Source organism: Mugil cephalus, chromosome 14 (assembly GCF_022458985.1).
Source record: "Mugil cephalus isolate CIBA_MC_2020 chromosome 14, CIBA_Mcephalus_1.1, whole genome shotgun sequence".
NCBI lineage: Eukaryota > Metazoa > Chordata > Actinopteri > Mugiliformes > Mugilidae > Mugil > Mugil cephalus.
The window spans coordinates 18,946,526-18,973,041 of NC_061783.1; the positions used below are offsets into that span (position 1 = coordinate 18,946,526).

The window sequence follows — 26,516 nt, forward strand, 5'->3', positions numbered from 1 at the left end:
GTTCTGGAGCCGAAGGAGCCGATTCTTCTTCAGGAGTCGTGACATAAGAGTCGATTCTCGGAAAACGGCCTAACTGCCCGTTACTACGTCAGTTGGTGTCAGCGCGCCCGCAGAATGTTGGGTAACGTCACGTGAGCCGAGTCCGCGGTACGGACGCGCGCCGCATACCGTTAGTACCTTAGCAACAGGTAAGCAAACAGACAAGCTAAGCTAACAACATCAACGTTATCAGACATATTCAGAGGATTTTGATTAATTTAAATATGTCAGTTGACATGACAACACGGTTATTGTGTTAAAGGAATTTGATATTTGTAAACAATATTTACACCTTGATTTAGTTGGATAAACGGTGTGTTAACTGGTTGATTTGTTAATTAATTTTAATTCTTTTTGAGCCGTGATTATTTGGAGACAGTGTTAAAGGGCTGCAGGACATCTGGACCAAAATACACCCCAAACTGTTCATTAATGAAGACCTTTCACTTATAAAACTATACATATACACAAGTCAAAACTTTGGACATAACTTCTGAGTGTGTCCAAATTTTTGACTGGTCGTGTGTATCCAAAAATAAACAGATGTAGTCTACTACTTTTTTCATATTCTCCTTCTACTTGAATGCATGGGATGCGATCGGTGTCTCTAGTGTCTCTAGTGGCCATCAGACTATTGCAAAGACAATAATAATTAATCTAACATTTGAAAAAAAAAGTAAATGTGTATAATCATTACAAGTATATAAAAATAAACTGAGATATATCAGAATCATAATTACTTTATTGATCCCAGGGGGAAGTTATTTTTTCGTTTTTTCCTACTCAAAGTGTATCAGTGTTAAGATCAAACAGAAATGTAGGCCATAACAATAAGTAGACAATTATAGTAATAGTAATACACGAATCAATGTAAAAAATATAAGAAATATATATATAACAATATGTACAAGCATAGGTGAACCTGAGATGCTGCTCTACAATAACACTGAATATGGGGTATTACGCAGCGTGAAATTATTGCACAGAAATTACTGCATGTGAGTCCGGAGTCCAATATATAAGGAAATATGTTCAAGTATATGAAAAGAAAGTGAACATGAGTTACTGCGCAATATCAGTATAAATATGGTTATAAATATGGGTTATTGCACACGATGAGTCCAGAGTACAATAGTACATTGGAAATGTGTGTAATATAAGTATATTGAAATAAAGTGAACATGAGTTATTACAGGTTGCATTACAATAAATTCCAAGAACGCATTCAGCAGTCATGATATGAAAGCTGTCTATAGTTCAGCAAGTTTGTTTAAAAAAAAAAAATAATAATCAGTTCATCACACGCAACATAAAATATGCAGAAAAACTCTTATTTTCTGTTGTACTTTCAAATGTGAAGTCTGATAGGCTGAAATATGTGAGGTAAATACTTTAACAGTCTCCTCTAATTATTCTTTTGGTCTTGTTGAACAGCATCACAAACACAGGTTCAGGCAACAGTCTGTATCAATACAACAGAGGACGCCACAAACGTGTTTTCAATATGCAGCTGAAGTTATTGAGGTAAGTGGCTAATCTGGTCCCGTATGTCTTCCTGAAACACCCATCTGGAAGTGATTCAGGAAATACTAAGGGGTTAGATGGTTTATTGATGTTGACATGACCATACAGCATGATATCGTGATTATTATCTGTTCATGACTCTGTTGATGTGACACTGTCACTATCAGATTTTATACTTCAAACAACCTGTAGTCAGACACATGATGCGTTGGGGTTTTTTTTTAGTCCTTGCGTCTGTTTGATTCCTGGAAACACGGCAACTGACTTTCCTCAACTTAAAGGGATCGAGGGATTAACTGTTTGGCCTCCAAAGGTCAAATAACACAATATGAACATAATATCTCAGAATAACCTTGCAGGAATTTATTCAAATTTGGTGAAAACATTCACTTGGACCCAAGAATGAAGTGATTTTACTTTGGTGCTTAGATGTTACTATGAGCTCCTGTCTGTCCCATTCTTACGAATGCAATATCTCAGGCCATTTTGGAGTTTCATTAAATTGGCCTCAACTCATCTTATGAGCACAATATCTTCAGAAAGTCCCTCATCAAATGAAGTGATCTGAAATCGGTGTTTAAAGGTCACTGTGAACATAACACCTCAGGAATGCCTTGACTGAATTGCTCCAAAGTTGACAGAAATTTTCTCTCTAGAATTAGTAGCCGATGACGACAGGTCGCAACATATTTTTAGCCTTAACTTCTGAGGAATGTGACATCTCAGAAATGACTCAAAGGAATTTCATCAAATTTGGTACAAACATTCACATGGAATCCAGAATGATGTGATTAATGATTAGTGTATAGAAGGTTGCTGTAACATCCTGTCCGTCCCATTTTTGTAAATGCTATATTGCAGAAATTATGGAATTGGCTTAAAGTGATTTGATTTCAAAGGCCAAAGGTCTCAAACGTACATTTTTGACCATAAATCAACTTACGAACACAAAATCTCAGGAACTTCTGTAGGGAATTTTTTAAAATTCGGCACAAATGCCCACTTGTATGCAGATCAGAGCTCTATTTGACCTCACAAGGCATATTTATGGCCATGCCTCAGAGAGTCATATGCTAATTAGGACAACATATCACACACATGTTACACTAAAAAAGTACCAATTTTCTGTACAAACAGTTAACTTCATTGTGGTACCATGATTGTCAGCAAAAATACATTTATTTTTGCATGCGTAACACGTTTCCTTCAAGTTTAAGCCACGCATTGAATACGAGTCTAGTTATTGGACGCATACAACCACAGTCCACTTGTTCTAGTTTGACATTTGCACTACAGACTGTTCTTTAGTTATAACAACCTTTAGTTGCGCGTAAGTATCAAACTCTTGCACATATCAAAGGTCACCTCGGTGAACTTGTGTTTATTCAACAACATTTCTGTGCTACTTACCTGACCTGTCAACCTAGACACATCCTTCATCTGACTGAAGACCATGCAGGTGTTTTCATTTAACATCCTCTCCTCTGCAGTTTGACACCATCAACAAACTGTGCAGTTGACTGACATGCAAAATTTTTCCTAAACAAGTGCATTCAGCAGTGGAAAAAGGTACTAATAGTATAAGTTGCTGCGTAAGAATTCTGTTTTATTTATTCAAAAAACTGCCGTGACAAAAGTAGTAATTCTGATAAGCTGTAAAAAGCCATCATTGTGTCAGTGTAAGTTTGTATGAGCAAAGGAAAGAGTTATTGAGTTCTCTTTGATACTTATTAACAGACATAGGTCTGTCAGATCAATTATTGATATTATCTGGAACAGGTCCTGTTGCGAATAAAACTGGGACACCAAGCGATAACAGTCTCAGGAATGAGGAAAATCCCAGCTGAGTTCTGTTTGTAGTGTCTATTTGTGTTCAATTGTCTGTGTTGTTCTTCCTCTCTGACTCAGCGCTCTCCTCCATGAGCTAACACTTTATATGTAATTCAGGATTCACAATGACAATGGAGTTTCCCAGGTTACACTGGTCTATATTTAGAGCCATGCATTGTGGGAATTGTCTTGTCAAAATGTTGTTTTATCAATATATCGTAGAACAGTTTTAACTAATACATGTGATAAAAAATGGCACAAGAAAAGCAGCAAAATCTCACATTTAAGTACCAGTATTTTTTGTAAAGGTGTTCATGGTTCCCAGAGGATGAAGGCCAAGTAGTTCAGTAATAATGTTAAATATCAGAACGTTTATACGATAGAGTGCCTTAAAGTTTGGAGGATGAAGTTGATGATCGTCTGACTCTAAATATGGCGCCACCAGCAGGTCGGAGGTCTTACTTATCCCCTGAAATATCTTATAAATGAATTGACACAGAATTGTGTACGTGGCTGAGATCAGGTTGATGTTTTGGGTGTTATGTGAAGTGTCTGCGTGAGTTTTGGATAGCTTGCCATCAACTTAGGTACAACCATTTATTAACTTTTCATCGAGTCGCAGTTTCACTTGTCCGTCCCAATACCTTGTTTAGTTCAGTGCTAAGTAGCTAATGGCAGAATGCTAACGCGCTACTCTAAGATGAAGAAAATAATTCTACTAGCATGTTAGCATTGTCATTGCAGACATGTTAGCATGCTGACATTAGCATTAAGCTGAAATTTACCACTCTCTCTCTCTCTGCACTGCTAGCATTGCTTTAGACTTGTTGTAAATGGATAAATGGTGATTATCACATGTGTTCACTCACAGAATCATTACTGGTCTATTGCATTTGTGTCTTTTTTAAAATTAAAATCTGATAATATCTTGTCAAAGTGTGTGGATTTAGTCCCTACCAGCAAACGCCTGCTTTCCTGAACCCTTTGAATACCACTAACTGGAGATAGTAAGACAGCAGACATTCAGTTTACTCATGAACTGTGAACAGGATTATCATTTAAAAGGCTCGGTTTGCCCTGAAGTTCATGCTGGCGTCACGATATAACAACACCAGCATGAAACTGACTCTGCAAGTTTCACTGTGGTTAAATTAGTTTATGGGAGTCAAACGTTAAAGTAAAGTAAAATAGTGTTCAAGGAAACAGAGGAATAATTAGTAGTGTTTTAACTCAAGAGTTACCGGTACTGTTTGTTTTGTAGGCGGTCCATTATCTGGAGACTTTACAACGCTGTAAAGTTACGATCAGTTAAGTCATAAGATTTCGGTGGACATGAAATGAATGTTTTGATTACGATTACGATTAAATGAAGTCCCTGGATTTCTTAAAACAGTGCTTTACTTTTCTTTTCTATTCTATTATTGCCATTTTCATATGAAATACAGCGCTGGACGGTTAAATTAAAGTCCACTAGGTTGTAAAAAAAAATATGTGAATTAAGATTAAGACTTTATGTCATGCCTGAATATTGAGCTCTCTTGTCTCTTGGGTGAATCAGCTTTTAAAGAAAAAATTACCTCCTTTGTGTACATTTCTTCCTTGGAATTTTTTTTTTACAAATTCCGTATTTCCTCAACAACCTTGGTTCACCCGGAGCGAGAAACTGAACGGAGCAGCCGGTGGCTCCGTCCGAGGAGAGTAGGAGCTGATAATGGTTTAAAGTGTAACTAAAGGGATCGCGAGCGTGTGAGAGATGGCAAATCAGGCACTCTGGTTGATTAACGACTCGTGGAAAAGAAGCGGCACATCCAAACCCAAGGTTCATTTACAAGTCTCTGTCACCTAAACACACATGTATAGAGGCAATGAAGGCTCAACACTGTGCTGTTGTCCAGCGCTGGGCAGGGGAGGGGGGGAAAATTGGGAACACAGGTGCTGGTTTCCAATAAAAGAGACAAACGGGTCGAACCACCTTCCTTTCCCCGTATCATTTATGGAAAAAACACAGACAATGACACAGGAGAGGTCTGTTGTAGTGAATGGGGCTTCATTTCTTCAGTGTGTTTTTAAAGCTATATGGAGACTTATTGTCATGTTAAGTGTCAAGAAATGCGTCTTAGAAAGACACGTTAAGGTGAGATTTAGTTATGTAATCAGTCCGTGCACCAACCTTTCTCCTCGTTCTCTGGAGGTGGAATGATTTTGCAGTTTTGTGTGCAAGATGTTGCACATTTGCAACTTGTGTTTGCAACTCATGAGATCTCACAGTGAAACTAGGAGGTCACTTTGCAACAGTGAAGGGGGAATTAGTCTTTGTATTTATTTCCATTTCCAGCGAGGATCCACCGATCCATCGCTTTCTCCTAGCGTGTAAAATCTTAACTTCTCTTTTTTAGGTTAAATCACAAATAAGTCATCTTCTGACTTGGGAGATTTCTACACCTCCCTCCTTTTCATGTTTGTCATTTTTTAACTTCTTCATAAAGATTAAGCCGTCGTGCCGCGTTTCTGTGAATGATGGCCCTGAAACTAGTTTATTTAAAAGGTGGAAATTTCAACCCATATCAAGGTGCGGTATTTGTGATGGAATCTATATTCTTTTGTAAAAGTTTACAAAAGAATTGTTTTATTTATTCAAAAAAAAAAAAAAAAAAAATGCCGTGATAAATGTAGTAATTCTGATAAGCTGTAAAAAATCCAGCATTGTGTCAGCATACGTTTGTCCGATAATCTATTGATTTACAAAAGATTACGGAGCAGTGTCAACAAGGAACTTGCTTCGAAAATATTTCAATTGACTTTTTTTCTGAGAAGTTTAAGATTAGTGGAAACCATGAAAGAACCAACAAAAGCATTAAGACGTCTATTGAGTGAAGTGGACAGACTAGCCGGTCCGGGTATGAAAGTGGGAGGAGACAGGCGAGCATCATGATGGGCTGAGCTTCACCTGCTCTGAAAAGCTGTATCCTCGACAGAGAGGAGAGCAGAGAGAGGGCCACCATGCTGTGGCCGAGTGAGGATGTTGACATATTCAGAAGAAAAGTGAAGGAGATCTGAGTGGGAAGGAGAAGACGCAGGAAAGGAATGAGATTTAGTTGAGCACCGAGCTCTGATAGCAGTTGCCTAAAAAAAAGTTTTTTATTTTCATTTTTTCCAAAATATGGCAACTACTTTGCGGTTTGCACTTTTTCTCGGCGTGTCGCTGCTGCTGGCGTCCCGAGGTCTCGCCAATGAGACGCCTCAGCACGACACCACGCAAAGCGGCGAAGGCGTCCCCTCGGAGACGGGCGCCGGGAATGGGACGGACGCCGGCCACGACACCGGCCACGAGTCTGGTCACGGAGGAGGCCCCATCACCACCCTGCCCATCGTGTCCTGGAAGTGGGAACACGTCTCCACGCCGTACCTGGTGGCCCTGTGGATCCTGGTCTCCTGGCTCTGCAAACTCAGTGAGTCCATTAAAGTCCTGTCCCTGAAGGGCTTATCTGCCCCGACTTTGATGGATTAAAAAAAAACAAAAAAAAAACAAAACTAAACTGCTTTATTAATCCATAGGGAAAGTCATTTATCACTAATTAAAGTCACACATACAGGTATTGGATTAAAATTTGCACATGTGTCTATATCCTACCGACCAATTTTGTAGTTATCTTTTCAAAAAAATTCATATTTTACCTATAAAATCTCAGAAAAGTGAAGCACATCTAGAAAAAAATGATTTCTGTGACAAAGAAAAGCATCAAATTCCTCCATTAAAGAAGCTTGAGACAACAGCTTTGATCAGGATTTGGAGTAACTACAGGCTTGGTCAGAGCAGAACCTGTAAGTGTGGATGCATATTTCAGTTCAGTTTTCTCTATATTGCGCCTTATAGTGACCATATATGATTTATTTAAGTCTTTACAGAAATGCATCTGTGGAGCACTTTCTTAAATCTTTTACTTGCAGAAATGTCATAAAACAGTCAGAGAAAAGCGTGAAAAGCATGAAAAGCTGTAAATAGTCGAGATGATAATTAGTGCAACTTTTGGACAGATTAGTTAGAATTGGAACTTTATTGTCATTACACAGGTACAGGGCAATGAAAGTAAATGCATGTAGCGTAAATCATGTGGCATATTGAATCTGTAAATCAGTAAAAATCCATCATCTTTTAAAAGCTGCTCACACACCCAGTTACAAACTTTGTGGTATTAAAGGTGGTTTCAGACTATTTCACTTTTAATGTGTCAATGTGAAGCTCGTACGTGTCTAAAACACCTGAAGCAGCAAAGATTTACACTAAAATCTCAACCAGTCACTCTTAGCTTATAACTAATTTCATATAGCAATAAAAACATACAATGTCAATATGATTTTTTTTATTATTTTATTTTGTTTTGAAATTCATTAGGAAAATCTTTCATGCCTATAATATAACCAAATCTGGTTTCGGCTAAACCAGCGGATGAAAGGAAAAGACTGTTGCTTTTTTCAGGGGAAATACGCTTTAGTTGCTTCAAATAACCAATTTAAGGCGTGTGTGCTTGAGGTTCATGCTGCTTGAGGCCCAGTCATGCCTCACTCAACTATATATATACATATATATATATACAGCTGATGCCTCTTCTAGCTGAGCATACAAGATTTAGACAAACCTCCACCATGTGTTTGGTAAATACGAGGTTTGGGGTAAAATATACAACAGGTAAAAGACACTTTTTACAAGATGACAGTATTTAGCATTCAAATGAGCCTCTGACCTCTGCTGAATATCACACCACAAGTCTTGTCCTGTGATGATCACAAAACATTGTCATTACCAGTTATTGTATACACAACAGGAGGAGCTGGGCTGCGGAGAATGTGACAATGTGGACAATGTAAATGAGTGAGCATGCACAAGTGTGTGTGAGTGTTTGTGTTCATGTCCGCTGGCGTAAATACAGGGCTGCGGTCGCCTCGAGGCGCGATGCAGGACGAAGGAAGCGACTGTGTAGATGATCAAACAGTGAAAATGGAACACGACCGGATGACTTTACATTTTTTTTTTGTTTGTTTTGCAGGAGATCAGGTCAGATTTTAAAGAACGCTGGTTGGAAAATGTTACAGCAGCGCTTGTAGTGACAGAAACTCACCAGAGACGTTAGAGTAGGAAAAATACATTTTAAAGATGTTTTGTTTCGTTTGCCGATGTTTTCCTTGTGTTTAAAACGTTCGTCACAGAATTAAAAGAGAGCAAAGGCTGCGTAGAACACAAACATTTGCCCGAGGATTAGAGCACATCTCTGAAGTGTTACTGCTAAATCTGATGGATTAAACTTTTACAGCTCTGAAGAAAACAAACCTTTGGTTCTTGTGCCAGTGACTAATGTGGACTCGACTTTAAATAGGCCAGTTATCAATCTGTGGACGGATTCAAGTGAAAGTGAAATAAAAAAGAACTGTAACACTTTAAATATTGACTTAATATGTACTCTGGTTTGCTCAGTTCCACACAATGGTGTCGTTTTTCTCATGAACCTATTTCCCATTTACAGCCTTACAATGCCAGACTTTCTTTTATCTTAATTCTTGGTACCTTGGAGATAATTGCAGTCCAATAAACAACAAATACAGGTTTGCTTTCCTGCGTTTTGCCCGGAATGCTTCTCCAGGCCGACTTTGATTTCAGAGCGTTTCATGTCCAAGTTATTCTGGCATTTTTAACATTTGCCGTCACAGATCACTCCTAAAAATTCCTCAGATGTTAAAATTAAATCCGTCTGTCTATCTATTTTTAAGGAGAGGTCACAGAACGACTCACTTCGCTGAGCAAAGCGGGATTTTTCATGACATACAGGCCACACATTAATCTTAAACTGTAACCGCCGGTCATCCCAATCATACGATAACCTCTGCTCGACCTCCACTGCACCGTTCACCTCTGTCTGTGCAGTGTGCACAGAGCTGTGTCCGTTTTCACACTGATTGAAAGGTTCAAGTTAAAGGCCGGAGTGTATTAGGTAATTTGTTTATAACGGTGGGGGGGGGGGAAGGAGGGCGTCGTGCTTTACTGAGCAGTGAAATGTTCTTATAAGGATGATTGACAGCGTTTAAAACACCAGCAGCGTGTTAATCAGAAACCCAACTTCCAGATTATGCGGAGACTGAAATCTGTGGAGTTAACCAGCCTGTCAACACTGACCACTGATCCGGTGGTTTCCATGTTTTGTTGTACTCTTGTCCATCTGAAATATATAAAGGGACAATTCATTTAACCTGATGTCTCATCTGTGACATTTCTCTGTTCATGTACCGTAGCTTCATTTCCGCTAATATTCTCGTGTGGGTCTGGGAACTGAATAGCCTCTCGGTTAATTGCGTGGAAACCTGACAGCGTACGTGTAATACGTGGCCTCGGTGACTGGCTCGGCGGCGATAGTGGGCGGGGCCTAGTGTCTGCAGGAGGCTTAGATTGACAGGTCTAGTGTGGCGCTGTTGAGACAGCTCCTGTATCGCTGAATGAAATGTAACGTCTTCTGTCTCCATTTATCTCTTTATTAAAGTATGTTGGATTTATGTCAATGTTTATTTAAAGAAATTTAAATTTGTGGGGCAAAATTTTAAAAAATATATATATAAAAAATGTCTAATCAACCAAAGATTTTGCACCTTCCCCTGCAGTATCTCCATGGAAACCCCAGTGGTCTCAGACCCCCTGTTGAATCCCCATGGCTAATGCATAGCATTGCCACTAGCATTTACTTTCATTTTAAAACATATTGAGAACATAAGTCTCATGTTTTGTTTGTTTTGGGAAGTTTTGACAAGTCATTTTTTAATTTCTTCATCTGTTGGCAGATAATTCTGCTCATACTAAGTAATATACACCCATTTTTTGTATATATATATTTTTTTTTCAGCTTTTTGCAGTGAAGTAGCTGCAATCACCAAGTAATCACTTTCAGCTTTCTCTTGGTTTTGTGTCTCACACCTGCCTTCACGCTTTGAAATCATCAAACCAGTCCGTCCGAGCAGTGAGACTATTGTCCCTTGTCCTGCGCGAACAAGACGGGACTGTTAGCCAGAAAGAAGAAAACATCCAGTCATAAGGGGATCAGTACTCAGGGGGATGAATACAGCTAGATGTCATAATGTAGACGAGTCAGCTGTTATATTTTAGTCTTCTTCACATACTGAGACCACTTTTCTTGAGTTTTTTCTTAGTCCTGCCTTTGTTAAGGCTGTCAGACACCAAGTGGACGCCTGGCCGTTTGAATGTCATCGGTTAGCCTGGTGTTTTGCAGTGTCCTGCACCGTTGTTACAAGTCGGACCCCTGTTGTTGTCTTTTCAGAAAGTAGAACATGTGTTGAATCTGGGTGATCAGCTTAGAGAATCACACCGTTTGTTGTTTTACATCTTTGTCTTTGTATGATCGTTCAAACACAAACAGAGGGTGTTGCATTGACGTCAGTGCCGCCCGGGGCCACGCCCCCCTGAGAGACAACAACATGGTGAAATGTATCAGTAAATACAGTGAGACTGGAAAAATGTGGATTATCAGATCAAATTAAAGGGAACTGGACTCAACAATCGTCCATACAAACTAGGATGGATTTAGAAAAGTGGATTGGCCTCAATTTCAGTTCATTTTAAGGTAGTTTTAGTTTCAGTTATGCTAAATGTAGCTAAATAAAAGATGCTAACGCTAAGAGCTTTACTGAGAAGTAACGTTAGCCACACGATACTGTATGGTAAATATTCAGTTTGTTGTTATTTATGTTGTTATGTTTATGTTGTTGTTATTATGCTTTTTAAATCCGTTGGTTCAGTCAATCACACAACAGCTCTTCACCTTTTTTAAATTAATTTTACAATTTAGACGCTGTTAAAATCTATGATTCAAAATAATACTGCTAACCTCCGCGGCCGTAACCATGGAGACGTCCACTGGCTGTGACGTCACGTGCAAACCCTCTATATTTTCACAACATGATCATCTAGAATTAATGAACTAAACATGAGAGGTCACTTTTACACTGTGGTTTGTAGCTGTAATCATAGACATGTATCTATATATGTCTATGGCGGTGATTTATTTATTTTTTTTAAACTCTGCTTGGTGCAAAAAAAAAAAAACGTCTTGAAGCCGACAAGAAGCACAAAAACAAAAACTGTAGAAGTCTAATCTAATGAGAAACTGTTAAAACTGTACCGTGAAAAAGCTTCAATATGTAACAGTGTCTGAGGATTCGTTATCAGCACAACACATTGTTCCAGGAAACAGAAAGGTTTCTTCTGTTTCTTGCATGCTTGTGCAGTTACTCCCGAGGACTTTATGCTTCAAGAATCACTTCCCTGTAAAACCAAACTACTATAAAACTCACATTGATTGTAGATGGAGGAAAGTGCATTTGATTTATCACATTTTCAGCATTTCATTTCTGAGCATAAGTAATATTTTTTTTCTTTTGGTTCCACGCTCTTGCACGAATGTAACACAAACCACCGGGTCAGTAATTAATTTTCAACTACTTTTCAATGGAAACAAAAGTCTTGAAAATCAATATCTGTGTTTATCGTAGCTCATTAGGTTTTCTTATTAAATAAGCTTGAAGCGACTCAGCACGATGAAGTCACGTAACCCCCGTCCGAAATGTGGGAGGATTAGACCGTGTCCTTGTTTGCTTTTGTGACGTCCTCTCCTCCAGCAGCCAAATAAACTAAAATATAATATAATGTTCATCAGTGCCACCCGTGTAGATATGTATGCGAATGGGTCATTCCTTCTATATTTGGTGCCACATACTATGGCATAGGGTATTTTGGGTAAAAATGGGCTAATACTAAAAGTTACTTTTTAATAATTAAATTAAATATAAATAATTCATTACTATTTGTTTCCCAAATACATTAGTGTGTGTGTGTGAATGGGTGAATAAGAGGCATTAACTTAAAGCACTTTGTAGAAAGGCGCTTAATGAAGTTCAGTCCATCGCCTTTTATTAGTTTACGGGGCAGATTTGCCACATCCAATATGGCGGACGCGCTGACGTATCGCAGCAACCGACCAACCCGCTCAATGCGGCGTCTATGTACAGTATATACATCTGTGGCTGTAATAGGAGCTCTTCCTGTGTCCCAGTTTGAATGATGAGTACAGACTACTGCCCCCTGCTGGTACGGAGGATATATATCAGATATTATAAACCAGCTGGTCGTCGGCTGTAGTCTTTGTGGTGGGTTCATGTGCGATTTTCTGGTTCCAGAAACTTGTATTTGTTAGTTAGGGTCAAGCTGCTCGGGATCCAGCGTTTTGCTGGAGGACACGTCGGCATGAAGGTTCATTGAAAACCTTCTAGCTACTGATGGTGCGTCCATACCTTTACGCTGTGGCATTTTTTAACCCTCTGAAGCCTGATCACACTTGATTACTATTAATTTAACTTTTGTATGTGTACAAATCCATCTTAAGCTTACATTTGGAAACTTCATTAAGAATATTTATAAAACGTTTTAATAGTACAAATATTACATTTTCTATACCTGTTTTTGTGTGTCTATCGTATATTTTTCAGTACCCAGTTTATACAGTGTGTATTGTATGACAACCAACTATCAGACCATGTAGGAGAGACTCTACTGGAGGGAAATGATACTAAATCTAACACGGTGAACACATTAAATACATTACAGATGAAGTCAAAATCAAAAGTAGCTCAAAATTAAAATGAATTAATCAACATAGCAGCTCCTCCTCAACAGGCAGGAGGTTGCCATCATGATTTCTGGTGCCCTGATTATATAGAGGAGCATGATTTCTGCCTCTCTAGACTCTTTCTAATGTGTTTCAAAGGCAAATATTTCTTATGCTTCAGTTTTAAGCAGTTGTTGCTCAAATAAGATGCTTTCAGCTGCGGATTAACACACGTTTGTTGCACGACATGACTCACGTTTATGACCACAGGGTGGTTTACAAGAGTGAGACGCATTCGTTTTTAAAAGGAGAACAATCAAGCGTTTCTGGCACAGGACCAATAATGATACATCAGGCTTTGGTTTCACAAACGCAACTTGTAGGCGGGATTTAGAGTTTTGTTTCGACGTGATTTATGATTCTCGCCGGACGGCAGAACTGTCCACACGCGGTAAATATTTATTTTTGATATTAAAGCTCTGTTATAATAATCCTATCCACACAGTTTATTTGGGCAACGCTGAGAGGAAAATTGCTGGACGGCTTTCTCATTTCTCGCCTCGACCCAGATTGAGTAACGTCAGCGTCAATCATTACTGAAGCGGGTGGAAATGTACCTAAACACACACACACACACACACACATTCAGCGTCTATCAAATGACCTCTGCGCCATCTCTCAATCCCTCACTCCCACACGCACTCAGAGAAAATGCGTCATGACAAATGGATGGAGAACACGCAAACAAAGCGGTGATTCTGTGAATGTTTCAAACGTGACTGAATAACCAGAGACACATCCTCTACTCCCTCCTCTTTTAATTCTCGGACCTGCGCGCACGCACACGCACACACGCACACACACACACAGTCAACCTTGGTCCTAGAGGAGATACCGATGGTATAAAATCTTGGCTTTGTTTGCACACTTTTGAGTTTGTCGCTGACCACAGACTAGAGAAGGAAGGAGGATAGAGAAGCACTAGAGGAGATGACTAGATAGTGATAGTAGACGAAAAGCCTCAGTGCGCTTTTGCCTCCTTGACATCCGAGATCAAACAATCACAACAAGAAGGACGATTTATCTCAACGTGGCCTCGTTTTATTATTATTATTATTATTATTATTATTTTTTAAAAATTTATTTAAAATGCGACGCCGTGGACGTTTGGGCTCGTGGCTGCTGGGCTCGGTGCTGGTGATCTGCCTCGTCTCGTCGGCCAAGGGGGACCCGGCGGGTCTGGGCCCCCCCCTCAAGGCGTCGGACCACGGGTCCACGTCGGGCTCCAATCACAGTCAGCACGGCCACGGCCCGGAGATCACGGGGATACCCGTGGTCACCTTTAAGTGGGAGCATGTGCTGCGTCCGTATCTGCTTTCACTGTGGGTGCTGGTGGCTGGTTTGTGCAAAATGGGTACGTAACACATGTTCACATCTAGGAATGAGATTCTTTGAGGTTGAAATGAATTAGATAAGATAAGAAGGGAAGGTGTGTCGGGTTGTTGTGATTTCATTTTATTTATTTATCCCTTTGTTGCTGATCTTCTAAGTAAGGAGCATTTATTTCTATTCCAAAGTCTAAGCTGCTTAGTGCAAAGAGCACAAAAACAAAAGTGTAGAAGTCTAATCTAATGTGAAACCATTAACGCTGCACCGCGAAAGAGCTTTAATATGTAACAGCGTCTGAGGCTTCGTTATCAACACAACACATTGCTCCAGGAAACTTCCTCGGGGGAGTTCAGGCTTCAAGAATCACTTAACTGTAATCACAATAAAACGAAACTACTATAAAACTCACGCTGATTGTAGATGGAGGAAAGTGCATTTGATTTATCGCGTTTTTTTATCATTGGAATCAGTCATATCTGAGCGTAAATAAGATTGTTTTTGTTTTGGGTCCACGCTCTTGCACGAATGTACACTCAAAAAAAACAACTTTATAACTTTAAATTATGGAAATAATTTCCACCTAAATAAAATGCTTTAATGTAGCAAGAAACTGTTTTGTTGAGTGACCTAAATGTAAATATGTTGGATCAACATGATGCACTTGCAAATACTGTTACTTAATTACTAGGATTATGTCCAACTAGATTTGTTAGGGTAAATCTAACATAGCTTTGTTGGGCCATTTAAAATGATATTATGTGATTATGAGTTACTTTACCATTTAAAAGCCACTGTGGCCTCATTGCTCCTTTTAAATGAAGGGTCTCTCTTATATTTTCAAGTGTCTTCTGGGCTCCAGTTCAACCTTGGGACATTCTTGACACACTTGCGCTTCCTGTATTTAGCAAGTTTGTACTTATTTTTTAATTATATTTTTTTGGATTTATTATTAGCCTTTAATTTAAAGGGGAGGAGCCTCAACACATGGGGTGGGTGCTCTACCCACTGAGCTAAACACCATCCAGCAAGTTTGTACTTTAAGCTCACTTCACCTTCAACTGATATAAAGGAGGGCAGTACTGATCAGGAGTTTGCTCATTACTGCCACCTACTGCTCTGGAGTTGAAATGGATTTGCAATCTTAACCAATTAGAATTGGGTTGTGTTATTAGTTTAGTAAATTTCGAAATTGTTGCATGTTATGCTAATACAACATGATTTAGAACTGTTCAGCCACAAAACATGATTTTATATAATATAAGCTACGTGTTAGATTTAGGTCAACGTAACCGACACCCATTTTTTTTTTTTTTTTTTGAGTGTAAGCACAAACCTGACTGAATTAATTTTCAACCACTTTTCAATGGGAACAAAAGTCTTGAAAATCAATATCTGTGTCCATTTGTGTCTCTTATGGAATAAGCTTGAAGCGACTCAGCACAATGAAGTCACATAACCCCCCAAGCAAAGGTCCGTCTTAAGGTACGCAGAGAGGTTCAATTCCTCCCGCCGTTGCCGGTTAATCATACTCAGAGAGCAGAAAAAAAGTGGCGCCTGGTCTCAGACGGGTGCAAAAGTTGATCATTTGCAAAAAATTTGCAAGCTCTGCCTCATTTAGAAAGTTTTAAAAGTTTGCTAAACTCCAACCAGAAAACATGAAGTTCATTTTATTTGATATCGTCATCTCACGTGACATTTCATCTCCTCTCAGTCATCGAAGCCAACCACCATGTGACCAACATCATCCCAGAGAGCGCCCTGCTCATCTGCTTCGGTTTCATCCTGGGCGCCATGATCTGGGGCGCCGACCACGTACAGACCTTCTCGCTGACCCCTACGGTCTTCTTCTTCTACCTGCTGCCTCAGGTCATCCTGGACGCCGGCTACTCCATGCCCAACAAGCTTTTCTTCAGCAACATGGGCGGCATCCTGGTCTACGCCGTCATCGGGACCTGCTGGAACGCCGCCAGCTTGGGGCTGTCGCTGTGGGGGTGTCACCAGGGGGGAGCCATGGGTAAGAGAGCCGGGTTTCTGGACGTCTAAAATGCAAAAGTTGATAATAGTAGTTGATTCGCATTCTTTAACAATCAAACAAACATTTTATGAGACTTGAAAAAAGTTTAAAATGGAGCGGCTGACATGAATTTCATTTCATTTCTCATCACAGAAAGAAATCCACTTAAAAACTGTATAAAAAAAAAAAATCCCGAAGACTCTGAATTAATCACTAGCAACATAAACCTGTTATACAGACCTTAAATTGCGCCCTGGAGACAAAGAAAGTTTTCTGAATCTGAATTCCTCTTTATACATCCATGTCTAAATTGCCAACAGGGGGCGCTAATAATTAATTTGACACTCATTAAAGTGGAACAAATGTCTCAGACATTTAGGTCAGATGTTTCAGAGGAACATAATGAATCCAGACCTCCAGACCTGGCTGGAGATTTTACACGTTTTTAACATATCTATTGTGATTTTGAATTGCAAACAGGGGGGTTGGTAATAGCTGATTCGACATTTATTAATACACAAGAGAAGATGTTAAAATCCCTTGTGCCGAGATCCGAGTCAAAACACATTTAGAAACCCAGTGAAACTGAAAATGGACCAGCAGGCTAGCAGTCAGCTACCAGCTAGCAATCCTCTTAGCCTTAACCTTAGCAGACAGAAACGCCCATGTCCAAAAACTGCTAAAAAAACTAAACGGATTAATATTTTTTTCTGCATAAATCTTTTGATTAATTCGTTGTTGTTGTTGGGCAAAAATTAACTATTTTCCATAAAACTAATGTTGGGTGACTGAGGCCTTTTTTTCCAGATCAGTCTTGGGTATGACCGAGATTATCTAAAATATTGACTTGATTATTAGTTTTTGTGTAGCATCAGATTTAAAATTTACTACTCGGACGAAAATGCCCCATTGACTTCCATCATAACTACATTTTACGATCTCTAAGCCATGACACAATAAAACCATTCATTGGTTCAACACTAAAATCAGCCATTTTCCTCATTATAGGGCCGATGCATAAAATGTTTGTCGTGTCATTCGTTTTTGTGCTTGTGTTATCGAGCTTAACAGGCTGTTATGAGGTGTTTGCGCTCAATAACACACCTGAATGACTTCTTAAATGACACTAACAGGTATTTCCTTGTGCTGCTCTCAACCGCAGTTGAATCAAATTCATATATATATATTTTATTTATTGCCCTTCCCCCTTCACCTTGGTGCAGGCGACCTGGACATCGGCCTGGTGCAGTATCTTCTCTTCGGCAGCCTCATAGCTGCTGTGGACCCCGTCGCCGTCATCGCCGTGTTTGAGCAAGTCCACGTCAACGAAGTGCTCTTCATCATGGTGTTTGGAGAGTCTTTGCTCAACGACGGCGTAACAGTGGTTCGTATGAGTCAGGGCCCTTGACACTTTGCTCGGGGGAAGCTGAGTAAATTTTCCGAATTTGCAGAGGCATCCGTCACAGGAGACGTGGAGTGCAAAGAACGCAAACACTGTTCACTGCAAGGGGGGGGAGGAACCTTTAGATTTAGATACAGATCTCGTCACATTCCCTGAACTTTATCCTCCTCAATTAACGGGCTCTTTGTTGCGGTGGATCTAGAAAGAAGTGACGCTTTTATGTGTTATGAATCGCGAAATTCCTGGTGAACCTGCTGTAAGGAGCGCAAGGGAATAAGAAATGTGTCAGTCTTTTGTAATGTGCAAGATATAAAAACGTCTCTGCACCCTCTGGACAATTTGAGATTATAAAAGAAGCATTAATTTTCTTCTTCTTTGGTCTTTTAGGTGCTCTTCAATGTATTTGATGCTTTTGTGTCACTGGGCGGAGCCAAAATTAATGCTGTGGAGATTATTAAAGGAATAAGTAAGACTTTAATTTACCTCTCACTAGGGAAGACAGTGGTCAAACAGCTCGTGCTCCCGTCTGGGTTCGGTTTTGCTCGTTTCATGTCGTGTTTCCTCTCTGCTCTGTGTAGTTTCCTTCTTCGTGGTGGCCTTCGGCGGTTCCCTCGTTGGCTTCGTGTTCGGCCTCTTGATCTCTCTTCTAACCAGATGCACCAAGAACATCAAGATCATCGAGCCGGGCTTCGTGTTCGTCCTGGGATACCTCGCCTACCTGACGGCCGAGATGCTCTCCCTGTCCGCCATCCTGTCGTGAGTCTTCCTCAAAGGACGCCGCCCCCATTTTGTTTTTTATCGTTTGTTTGTTTTTTAAATTTTTTCACGTTCTGCAGGATCATGTTCTGCGGCATGTGCTGTCAGAAGTACATCAACGCAAACATGGACGAGAACTCGGTCAACACGGTCCGATACATCATGAAGGTGCTCGCCAACGGCTCGGAGACCATCATCTTCATTTTCCTCGGCATCTCCGCCGTCGACAAGACGATCTGGGTCTGGAACACGGGCTTCATCCTCCTCACGCTCCTCTTCATCTTCGTGTATAGATTCATTGGTGAGACTTCATCCCCTTGACCAGGGGTCTTTAACATTTTTTGGACCAAGGACCCCCAGACTGATGGAGAGGTTAAGAAATGACCCCCCTACCTACCACCAAATATACATCATTATCATTTTTCATTTAGTATTAAGCTATCCCTTATCCCCTTACTAAAATATGTTGGATTTGTGTTAATATGTATTTAAAGACATTTAAATTTGTAAAATTCAATTTGGGTAAAATAAAAGATATATATATATAAAATGTCTAATCAACCAAAAATTTTGCCAGCCCCCTGCAGTACCTCTGCAGAACCCCTAGGGGTCGTGGTTCCCCCGTTAAAGACCTATACTCTTGAGCACAATCTGACGTCAAAGGCCACAAGGCAGGCTGTGTTGTTTTACGTTTTTTGCATGTACGCAGGCGTCTTTGTCCTCACCTGGATCCTGAACAAGTACCGACTGGTCCCCCTGGAGTTCATCGATCAGCTGATCATGGGCTACGGTGGCCTGCGAGGGGCGGTTGCCTACGGCTTGGCCACGATGCTGGATGAAAGTAGGATAAAGGAGAAGAACCTGATGATCAGCACTACTCTCATCGTAGTCTACTTCACCGTCATTCTCCAGGTAGCCGCCGTTTTCCTGTCTCGTTGATCGGAAATGAGTTTGTTCAGTTTACACGTTTACAGCCTCGTTTTGTTTTTCCTGCTGCAGGGTATCACCATGAAGCCTCTGGTGACGTGGCTGAAAGTGAAGAGAGCTGCCGTGACTGAGCTCACACTCATAGAAAAAGTGCAAAACAAGGTGGAGATTAGAATTAAACATTTCACACAACAACGACAGATTCTGTCTAATTCGCTGCGCGGTTCTTACAGAGTCTTTGTCTGCTCGTGCTTTCAGGTGTTTGATCACATGCTGGTCGCCATAGAGGACATATCAGGACAAATAGGACATAACTACATGAGGGACAAGTGTGTAAAGACGTTGCAGACGATTTTAAATTTCTCTACGGTTTGATCGAAGCTAAGAGGGTTTTCTTTTCTTCTCCTTCTTCCCACAAAGGTGGAACAATTTCGAGGACAAGTGGATGTCGAAGCTTTTGATGAAGCCGTCGGCGAGGAAGACTCGCGACCACCTGTTCCAAGTCTTCCACAAGCTGAACCTCAAGGATGCGATGAACTACGTGGACGAGGTCAGAGTCGTGCTGCTCACATTTCTGTCGCCTGCGTTTAAGTTAATCTCGTTTTAGGAACGTTGGTGAGGGTCTGTGGGTTTATCCTTCCTGGTGTTGTGTAGTAATAAAAAATCAAATGCTAACCACTAAGACCTGAGAGCAGAAAATGAGAAAAACAAGTAAATAAATAATAATGCAACTACGAAAACAGGAAAAGATGTAAAATAAATAAATAAATAGTTAAGATTCAATTAAAAACCAAACTAAAACGGTGAGTCTTGAGCTTTTTAAAAATATCAACACTCTCTGCAGCCCTCGGGTCTTTACAGATGTGGACCGTGATGGTAAAAGGCTGCCTCACCCTAGGTTTTAGCCTTGACTCTAGGAATTTATTAAAAGGCCACTACCAGATAAATGATAAAAGCAATCTGATCAGTAGCTTGGACCAAGACCAGGGCATTAATTAATAAAATGGGGGTGGGGGTGTCTTATCTGGTCTTGGACAGTTTTTACCCAACAGCAATAACAAAACTCAATGCAATCAAAACAACCCTCAATCAATATGAATGATGTGATGTGTGAGAATGTGGCTATTCTTATTTATTAGTTTTGTTTGTTTATTTATTTATTTATTTATTTTTTTATTTGTCTTTTTATTTTTATTACTATTGCATATGCACTGGCTGATGGCACTTTTAATTTCGTTGTACTCGTGACAATGACAATAAAGATCTATCTATCTATTGTTGGGTGCTACATGTCTAAGTAACATCCACATGAATGAACGCCAGGTCCAAAAGTTTTTCCCAGCAGAACAATGAATTGACACAAGATGGTTTAAATGTTATTTACCTGTCTCCGGTCATAATGTTGTGGCTGATCGGTGTATAGTGCAGGTACACAGTGAAATATTTAGCATCTAGCATCGCCTTGGCATTTTCTGTCGTCGTCATCTTGTTGAAGGCCGTTCTCTGTCTCGTCTCTCGGCCACAGGGTGAACGTAGAGGGTCCCTGGAGTTCATCCGCAACGAAAGCGCCATTGTTGACTTCAAGAAGAAGTTTGGCGACGACCTCTCAGAGGTGATGCCGGACATCATGGCCGACATGTCGGAGGATCAGAGCGGAATGTCTTCAGTGAGGTGAGCAGAAGGCAGAATAGTGGTAACGAATTCTGAAAACCTTTCAGTTATTATTTTAATTTGAAGGCATAATGAGAAACTGTGATGTTCCGACACCGCCCCCTGCTGGCCACCACCAGTCACAGCTTTTCATGGAAGCTTTTCTTTTAATAGTTGATTGTTTTTCCACCCGCAGACGAAACCCGGTGCCTTCAGTGAGCCTGGAAATGCACGAGCAGACCATGAACGGTATGAGGGAAACCGAGGACATTAACTCTCACCACCTCCTGCAGCAGCACCTCTATAAGGGCAGGAAACAGGTAGATACGTTCAGCTTCATCCCCACACAAATCATCCACTAAACAGACAGCCTCTCATTCCCTTCTCCTCTTTTTCCTCTTTTTCCGGTTTACAGCACCGCCACAGGTACAGCCGCAGCCACTTTGACGTCAACAAAGACGAAAACGAAGTTCAGGAGATCTTCCAGAGGACCATGAGGAACCGTTTGGAGTCCTTCAAGTCGGCCAAGATGGGCGTCGCTCCGCCCAAGACCATCTCCAAGCACACGAAGAAAGAGCCGCCGCAAAAGGTCTTTCTCTTTTTTTTTAACATCCAATATCTCTCAAAAAACATTAATAATCCTTTCACATGAGCCTTTACAACCTAATATACAGATTTTCGTGCAATTTGAGGAGTGAAACAAACATCTAATTAAATTCTTTTAACCTTATTCCCACTAATTTCTGGATTTTTTCCATTCAGTAAAAACCTGAAATTCTTTAATCTGGTTTAATGTTCACCATTTATTTTATGGTTTCATCTTATAAAAATAGTTTTCATGTATGTTAGGGATATTTAATTTTTTGTATTTATGCAAAATTATGTCTTTCAGTAGTTTGTTTATCTGCAGGAGAACCTGTGTCTAAAAGAAATTGATATTGTACCAAATATTATTTAATGTGTGAGCACTGTTATCTAAGAGTTTATGAATTAAACGAACTTTCCTCTTTTTGTGACTTGACTGAATGACTCCTCCACTAATTACAGATGGCGAATGGAAAGTCACTGGACAAGAGTAAAACCTACTACTCCGGCGATGAAGGTTTGTACCTGTCGTTCCGTTTTACACACATTCTGAGACCTTAATGAACCCGTTACTTCATGCATTCCTCTTTCTCTTTTGCAGATTTTGAATTCTCAGAGGGAGACAGCGCCTCCGGCTACGACAGCTCAACGCTTCCCATGAGAGTCCCCTACAGACCAGGAGGTAAAAATGAAGGTGTTAAACAAGGTTTCCGCCAAAATCAACCAAAATCTTTGGTTGATTAGATATTTTTATACATATTTTGTATATTTTTTTTAATTTTCACCCACAAATTTAAATTTGTTTGAGTAAACATTAACATAAATTCAACATACTTTAGGGCTAAATGGAGCCAACTACTGGACATCTTTATCACTGGAATGAGTTTAGGTTTAAGTTCAGTTTGGGGGTCCCTGCCCTAAAATCTTTCCAGGACTGATCTTTTCTTTCTTTAAACCAGCTGGAATTGAGAACCCAGTCTTCATGCCGGACCTGGACCCCATGGCGCCGCTGCAGATCCCGCCGTGGATCGCGGAGGCCGAGCCCGACCTCGGCACGGTGGCGCCGTCGCAGCGGGCCCAGGTGAGGCTGCCGTGGACGCCCAGCAACATGCGGCGCCTGGCTCCCCTCCGCATCAGCACCCGCTCCACGGACTCCTTCGTCCTGGCCGACATCCCCGGCGCCCAGCAGAGGGAGGAGGGGGGCGACAGCGACGACCTGCCGCCGCCTCCGACGCCGCCGCCGCCGCCGCCGCCACATCACAGAGACGGTAGCCGCTTGTAGCAGGAACCCACCACGACCACCTAACTGCCTCCAGCACCTTTGAGCCCCGGCTGCCAAAGACATATAACCTAACCTCAGACTTTATCTTTGAATATTGACTAGCGAATGTTTTCTTTTTTCCATTCCTGTGTTTAGTCCTTTTCGTCTCCAGGCGAAACATTGACAGCCCACGTAACCTTTGTTACTGCAGCTCCTGTTACTCCAGGTTCACCCTCCAGTGAGCAAAGCCAAGCTGTAGATCCCGTACGCACAGAACAGAACATGTTGAACATTACCTGCTTATCTACACCCATCGGCCAGAACATTATGACCCCCCTCCCTTATATCGTGCCTTGTATCGTCTTATCTGAGCTACAGTAACTAGTCAGGATCGCACACATGCATCAGTCTTAAGTCTGTGAAGGTTCTCAGTCATTCAGGTCATGGTTTAATAAAAAAAAACTTCTTGGGGACATAAGTTAAGACTGTTTTGTAGATTGATGGCAGATTATATCTCCCATCTGTCGGATGGACACAAGCTACACGAATGAGTGGAACAACATCTTTAAGAAACTCTACAAGTCCAACGTTTTTGGATATATATCAGCTTAGTGACGACTGCAAACCAGAAACCCACCGACTTCCCTAAATCTCAGTCAGATTCTTCTACTTGTCTGACATGACAACCAGATAGTCGGTGTCATTCCCTTCACCCGTCGGTGGTCGTAATGTTGTGGCTTATCAGCGTGTTCTCTGATTCCTTATCCTTGAATGTGACACAAAAAGCGGACACAATAAACAGAGCGGTACAAAAATCAGATCTATATTTCAGCATATTGTTTGTGTGTTTCCTCTGACCTCTGCCTGAAGTGAAATTTTAAACTTGAAGATTGAAAAACCTACTGTAATATATTCTTTTTTCTTATATTTATTCACGAATAAAGATTCCAAATCTGTGTGGACATTTCCTGCATCTCAAATCTGCTGCATATTTCATGTACCGCCAACAACTGACTGGGGATTTGGGCATTTAAATGTGTTTTAGAAATAAAAACAATAAAGACATTCGCAGTTTCCGTGGAGTCAATTTTAAACCCAGACCTATTGGAATAAAATTTAATTAATTTATGCAAGAATGTCATGAGTTTTAAATACTAAAGAGTCAACTTTTAGAAAAAAATAAAGGCACTGACTTTAATTAAAATAATTCAAGAAGCAGTTTATTTCAGATATGTACATTTGTCAGCTTGTAGCTTTGGTCATTATTATTTTATAAGTCTGGGAATTAATTGTACAAAAATTAAATCACGTTACGATGAATTAGTAAAAAAGAAAAACCATACTGTAGAAGTATCACAAATAATCCATTTCTGCTGTTTCCAAGTGTTTTGTGACGTTATCTAAAATGATTTTCTCATTCCCAGGATCCTTCAGGTAGAAGTGAGACCCGTCGAACATCCTGATGGTGAACTCTCCCGACGTAATGTCTTTCCAAGCTGTTAACACAATATAGACATAGATAGGGTTAATAATCCAAGAACAATCTTTTAACTTCCATCTTGCATCATGTTTAGCTAAAATCTATTTATGAGAATCCGAGTGGAGTAAAGAATCCTGCGGAAACCTTGTAAATCGTGAGGAATATCATCCTTTCCATCAAAGCACGTGACGGGGCAGGAGAGGAAAGGGCTCTCTGGTTTGTTTCGCCTGCAGGAAAAAAAGACTCAGGTCACTGACAACGTTGACCCTCAGTTAACATAAATATGAAGCGAGCGACAAACAAGGCCGACCTGTAGTTCTCCACCACGTGGAGGTCGGCCTTCAGGGACGGCAGGAACAGCCTCAGGAACTCCGGGTTTTCCAGAAGATCTGGAGGAGTTCCTCCGATCGAAACCAGCCACTTGAGAAACTGGTCGTCCGATAAATCGCTTCTCTTCGGGGCGTTGATGCGAATCTCAGACTAAAACACAAAAAAAAATGTACGTGGAGGAACAAGCGAAAAATAGAAAACAAAAAAAAGAGAAAAAAAAAGTCAACTTACATACGGTGCAGAAGCACCAGACAGAAAGATGTGAACTGGTTCCACGTTGTGAAGTTTCTTCAGAGCATCTGCGACAGCGAAACTCGTGAAGGCACCGAAGCTGAAAGGGATCAGAACTCAATCATGAGAGGTGCTTTGTGTCTGTGTGTGTCTGTGTCTGTGTTCCAGTGGATCTTTGTTGACACTTCATACCTGTGGCCAAACAGAGCAAACGGCTTCTCTTTCAACACCGGCAGCAACGCACCGATAACTTCATCCACGATCTGCTGCATGCTCTGAAAGAAAGGCTCTCTGGCTCGACTCTCTCTGCCGGGAAGTTTGACAGCAAACACTGAACAGAGAAAACAAACGCAATCAGAGTCATGGACACTCTGGGGACATGTTAAGTTACGCTGTGACGTGTGGGTGCAGGTTGCTAAACATAAACAGTTGTTTTTACCTTCAACAGAGGTGAGGACGTTTCCCCAGCGAGCGTAGTGTATGGACCCTCCACCTGCCCAGGGGAAGCAGATCAGCCTGGCCACAGCATCTGGCCTCCTCTTGAAACAGTTGATCACAGTTTCCATCCTGATTTAACAAGAAAACCTGAACAAATTCACATCAACACATCAAAGAATCCTTAAACCACTATATGTGTTATGAATCTAGCATTTCATTTGTTCCATTAACTCTTAATAAATATGAAAAGCAGTAATTCCTCACTCTGGTCTGCACACTGGCTGTATCTGCTGTGCTGCAGTTCCTGGTTCTCTTCTTCTTTGGTTTAAAGCAGCTGCACAGTTCAATGACTGGATTCTGGAGACATCTACAGCACGGAGTGAGTAACTCACATTAAAACGCAGAAAGTAATTCAACATTATCTTCAAGAGATACTTCCACAGATATGTGAAATGCCGTGGAAAATTACTGGTTGTTTCGTAGCATAATGAGAAAAAAATAAAATAAAATGAGAAAAGCTTTTATTTTGAAACAGGGATGAGCGATGGGCGATACTGCAAATGTTGGTATCAATCCGATACCAGGGAAATACCGATACCAATACTTTTCACGTACAAAACCAGCTACTTTCATTTCATGTAGATCGATGCATCGTCATTTTTTTAAAAAAATGAATGCATCATCAATATCCGACTTTGAATTAAAAAAAAAAAAATAACAAAAAAACATGGCGCTTGAATTATTTTGTTTTTAATTAGTTTTCATGATTATGATCACAAAACACAGGACAGAAATGATAGACAAATACTTTTTATTTGCGACAAGGTCAAAAATATAACAAAAATATAGTATAACCATGGAAATATGACAATAACAAAAATATAACAAGATCAAAAATACAGCAATATCGTGCAGTTTTTGGGTCTACAGATGTTAAATAACACCAAATAGAGGAAGAGGAGCGGATTTTTGCACCGCAGTTAAGAGAGTTATGAAAAACT

The 26,516-nt window shown here is 40.5% G+C and overlaps 2 protein-coding genes across 5 annotated transcripts; one reads left to right on the top strand and one right to left on the bottom strand.

Moving 5' to 3' along the window:
- The first annotated feature begins 1,473 nt into the window (after window positions 1–1,473).
- LOC125020272 (sodium/hydrogen exchanger 3-like) lies at window positions 1,474–23,998 on the top strand. Of its 3 annotated transcripts, none has more exons than XM_047605618.1 (16): window positions 1,474–1,563; window positions 16,153–16,455; window positions 17,679–17,839; window positions 18,245–18,323; window positions 18,436–18,613; window positions 18,694–18,914; window positions 19,323–19,525; window positions 19,613–19,702; window positions 19,799–19,869; window positions 19,961–20,090; window positions 21,066–21,211; window positions 21,387–21,510; window positions 21,606–21,779; window positions 22,238–22,292; window positions 22,377–22,457; window positions 22,735–23,998. In XM_047605618.1, exons 2-16 carry the CDS (start codon window positions 16,233–16,235, stop codon window positions 23,055–23,057), a joined length of 2,259 nt encoding a protein of 752 aa, XP_047461574.1. In that variant the 5' UTR covers window positions 1,474–1,563; window positions 16,153–16,232; the 3' UTR covers window positions 23,058–23,998. The 3 variants fall into 3 exon arrangements, with proteins under 3 accessions (XP_047461574.1, XP_047461572.1, XP_047461573.1); XM_047605616.1 differs by lacking the exon at window positions 1,474–1,563 and adding an exon at window positions 6,142–6,842; XM_047605617.1 differs by lacking the exon at window positions 1,474–1,563 and adding an exon at window positions 13,971–14,466.
- Window positions 23,999–24,229: 231 nt separating this feature from the next.
- olah (oleoyl-ACP hydrolase) lies at window positions 24,230–25,867 on the bottom strand. Of its 2 annotated transcripts, none has more exons than XM_047605619.1 (7): window positions 25,780–25,867; window positions 25,517–25,662; window positions 25,270–25,408; window positions 25,078–25,177; window positions 24,827–24,996; window positions 24,661–24,743; window positions 24,230–24,532 (listed from the first exon to the last, which is right to left on the bottom strand). In XM_047605619.1, the coding sequence occupies exons 2-7, from the start codon at window positions 25,641–25,643 to the stop codon at window positions 24,390–24,392; spliced, it is 762 nt and encodes a 253-aa protein (XP_047461575.1). In that variant the 5' UTR covers window positions 25,644–25,662; window positions 25,780–25,867; the 3' UTR covers window positions 24,230–24,389. The 2 variants fall into 2 exon arrangements, with proteins under 2 accessions (XP_047461575.1, XP_047461576.1); XM_047605620.1 differs by having other exon boundaries at window positions 25,517–25,644; window positions 25,780–25,827.
- Between the last annotated feature and the right edge of the window lie 649 nt (window positions 25,868–26,516).

Coding starts and splice junctions, on each gene's coding strand:
- LOC125020272 (XM_047605616.1), top strand. CDS start 6,554: ATGGCAACTACTTTGCGGTTTGCACTTTTTCTCGGCGTGTCGCTGCTG. Junction 18,614..18,693: donor TCCCTGTCCGCCATCCTGTC/GTGAGTCTTCCT, acceptor CACGTTCTGCAG/GATCATGTTCTGCGGCATGT. Junction 19,526..19,612: donor ACTTCACCGTCATTCTCCAG/GTAGCCGCCGTT, acceptor TTCCTGCTGCAG/GGTATCACCATGAAGCCTCT.
- olah (XM_047605619.1), bottom strand. CDS start 25,643: ATGGAAACTGTGATCAACTGTTTCAAGAGGAGGCCAGATGCTGTGGCC. Junction 25,178..25,269: donor TTTGCTCTGTTTGGCCACAG/GTATGAAGTGTC, acceptor GATCCCTTTCAG/CTTCGGTGCCTTCACGAGTT. Junction 24,997..25,077: donor CTGGTGCTTCTGCACCGTAT/GTAAGTTGACTT, acceptor TTTGTGTTTTAG/TCTGAGATTCGCATCAACGC.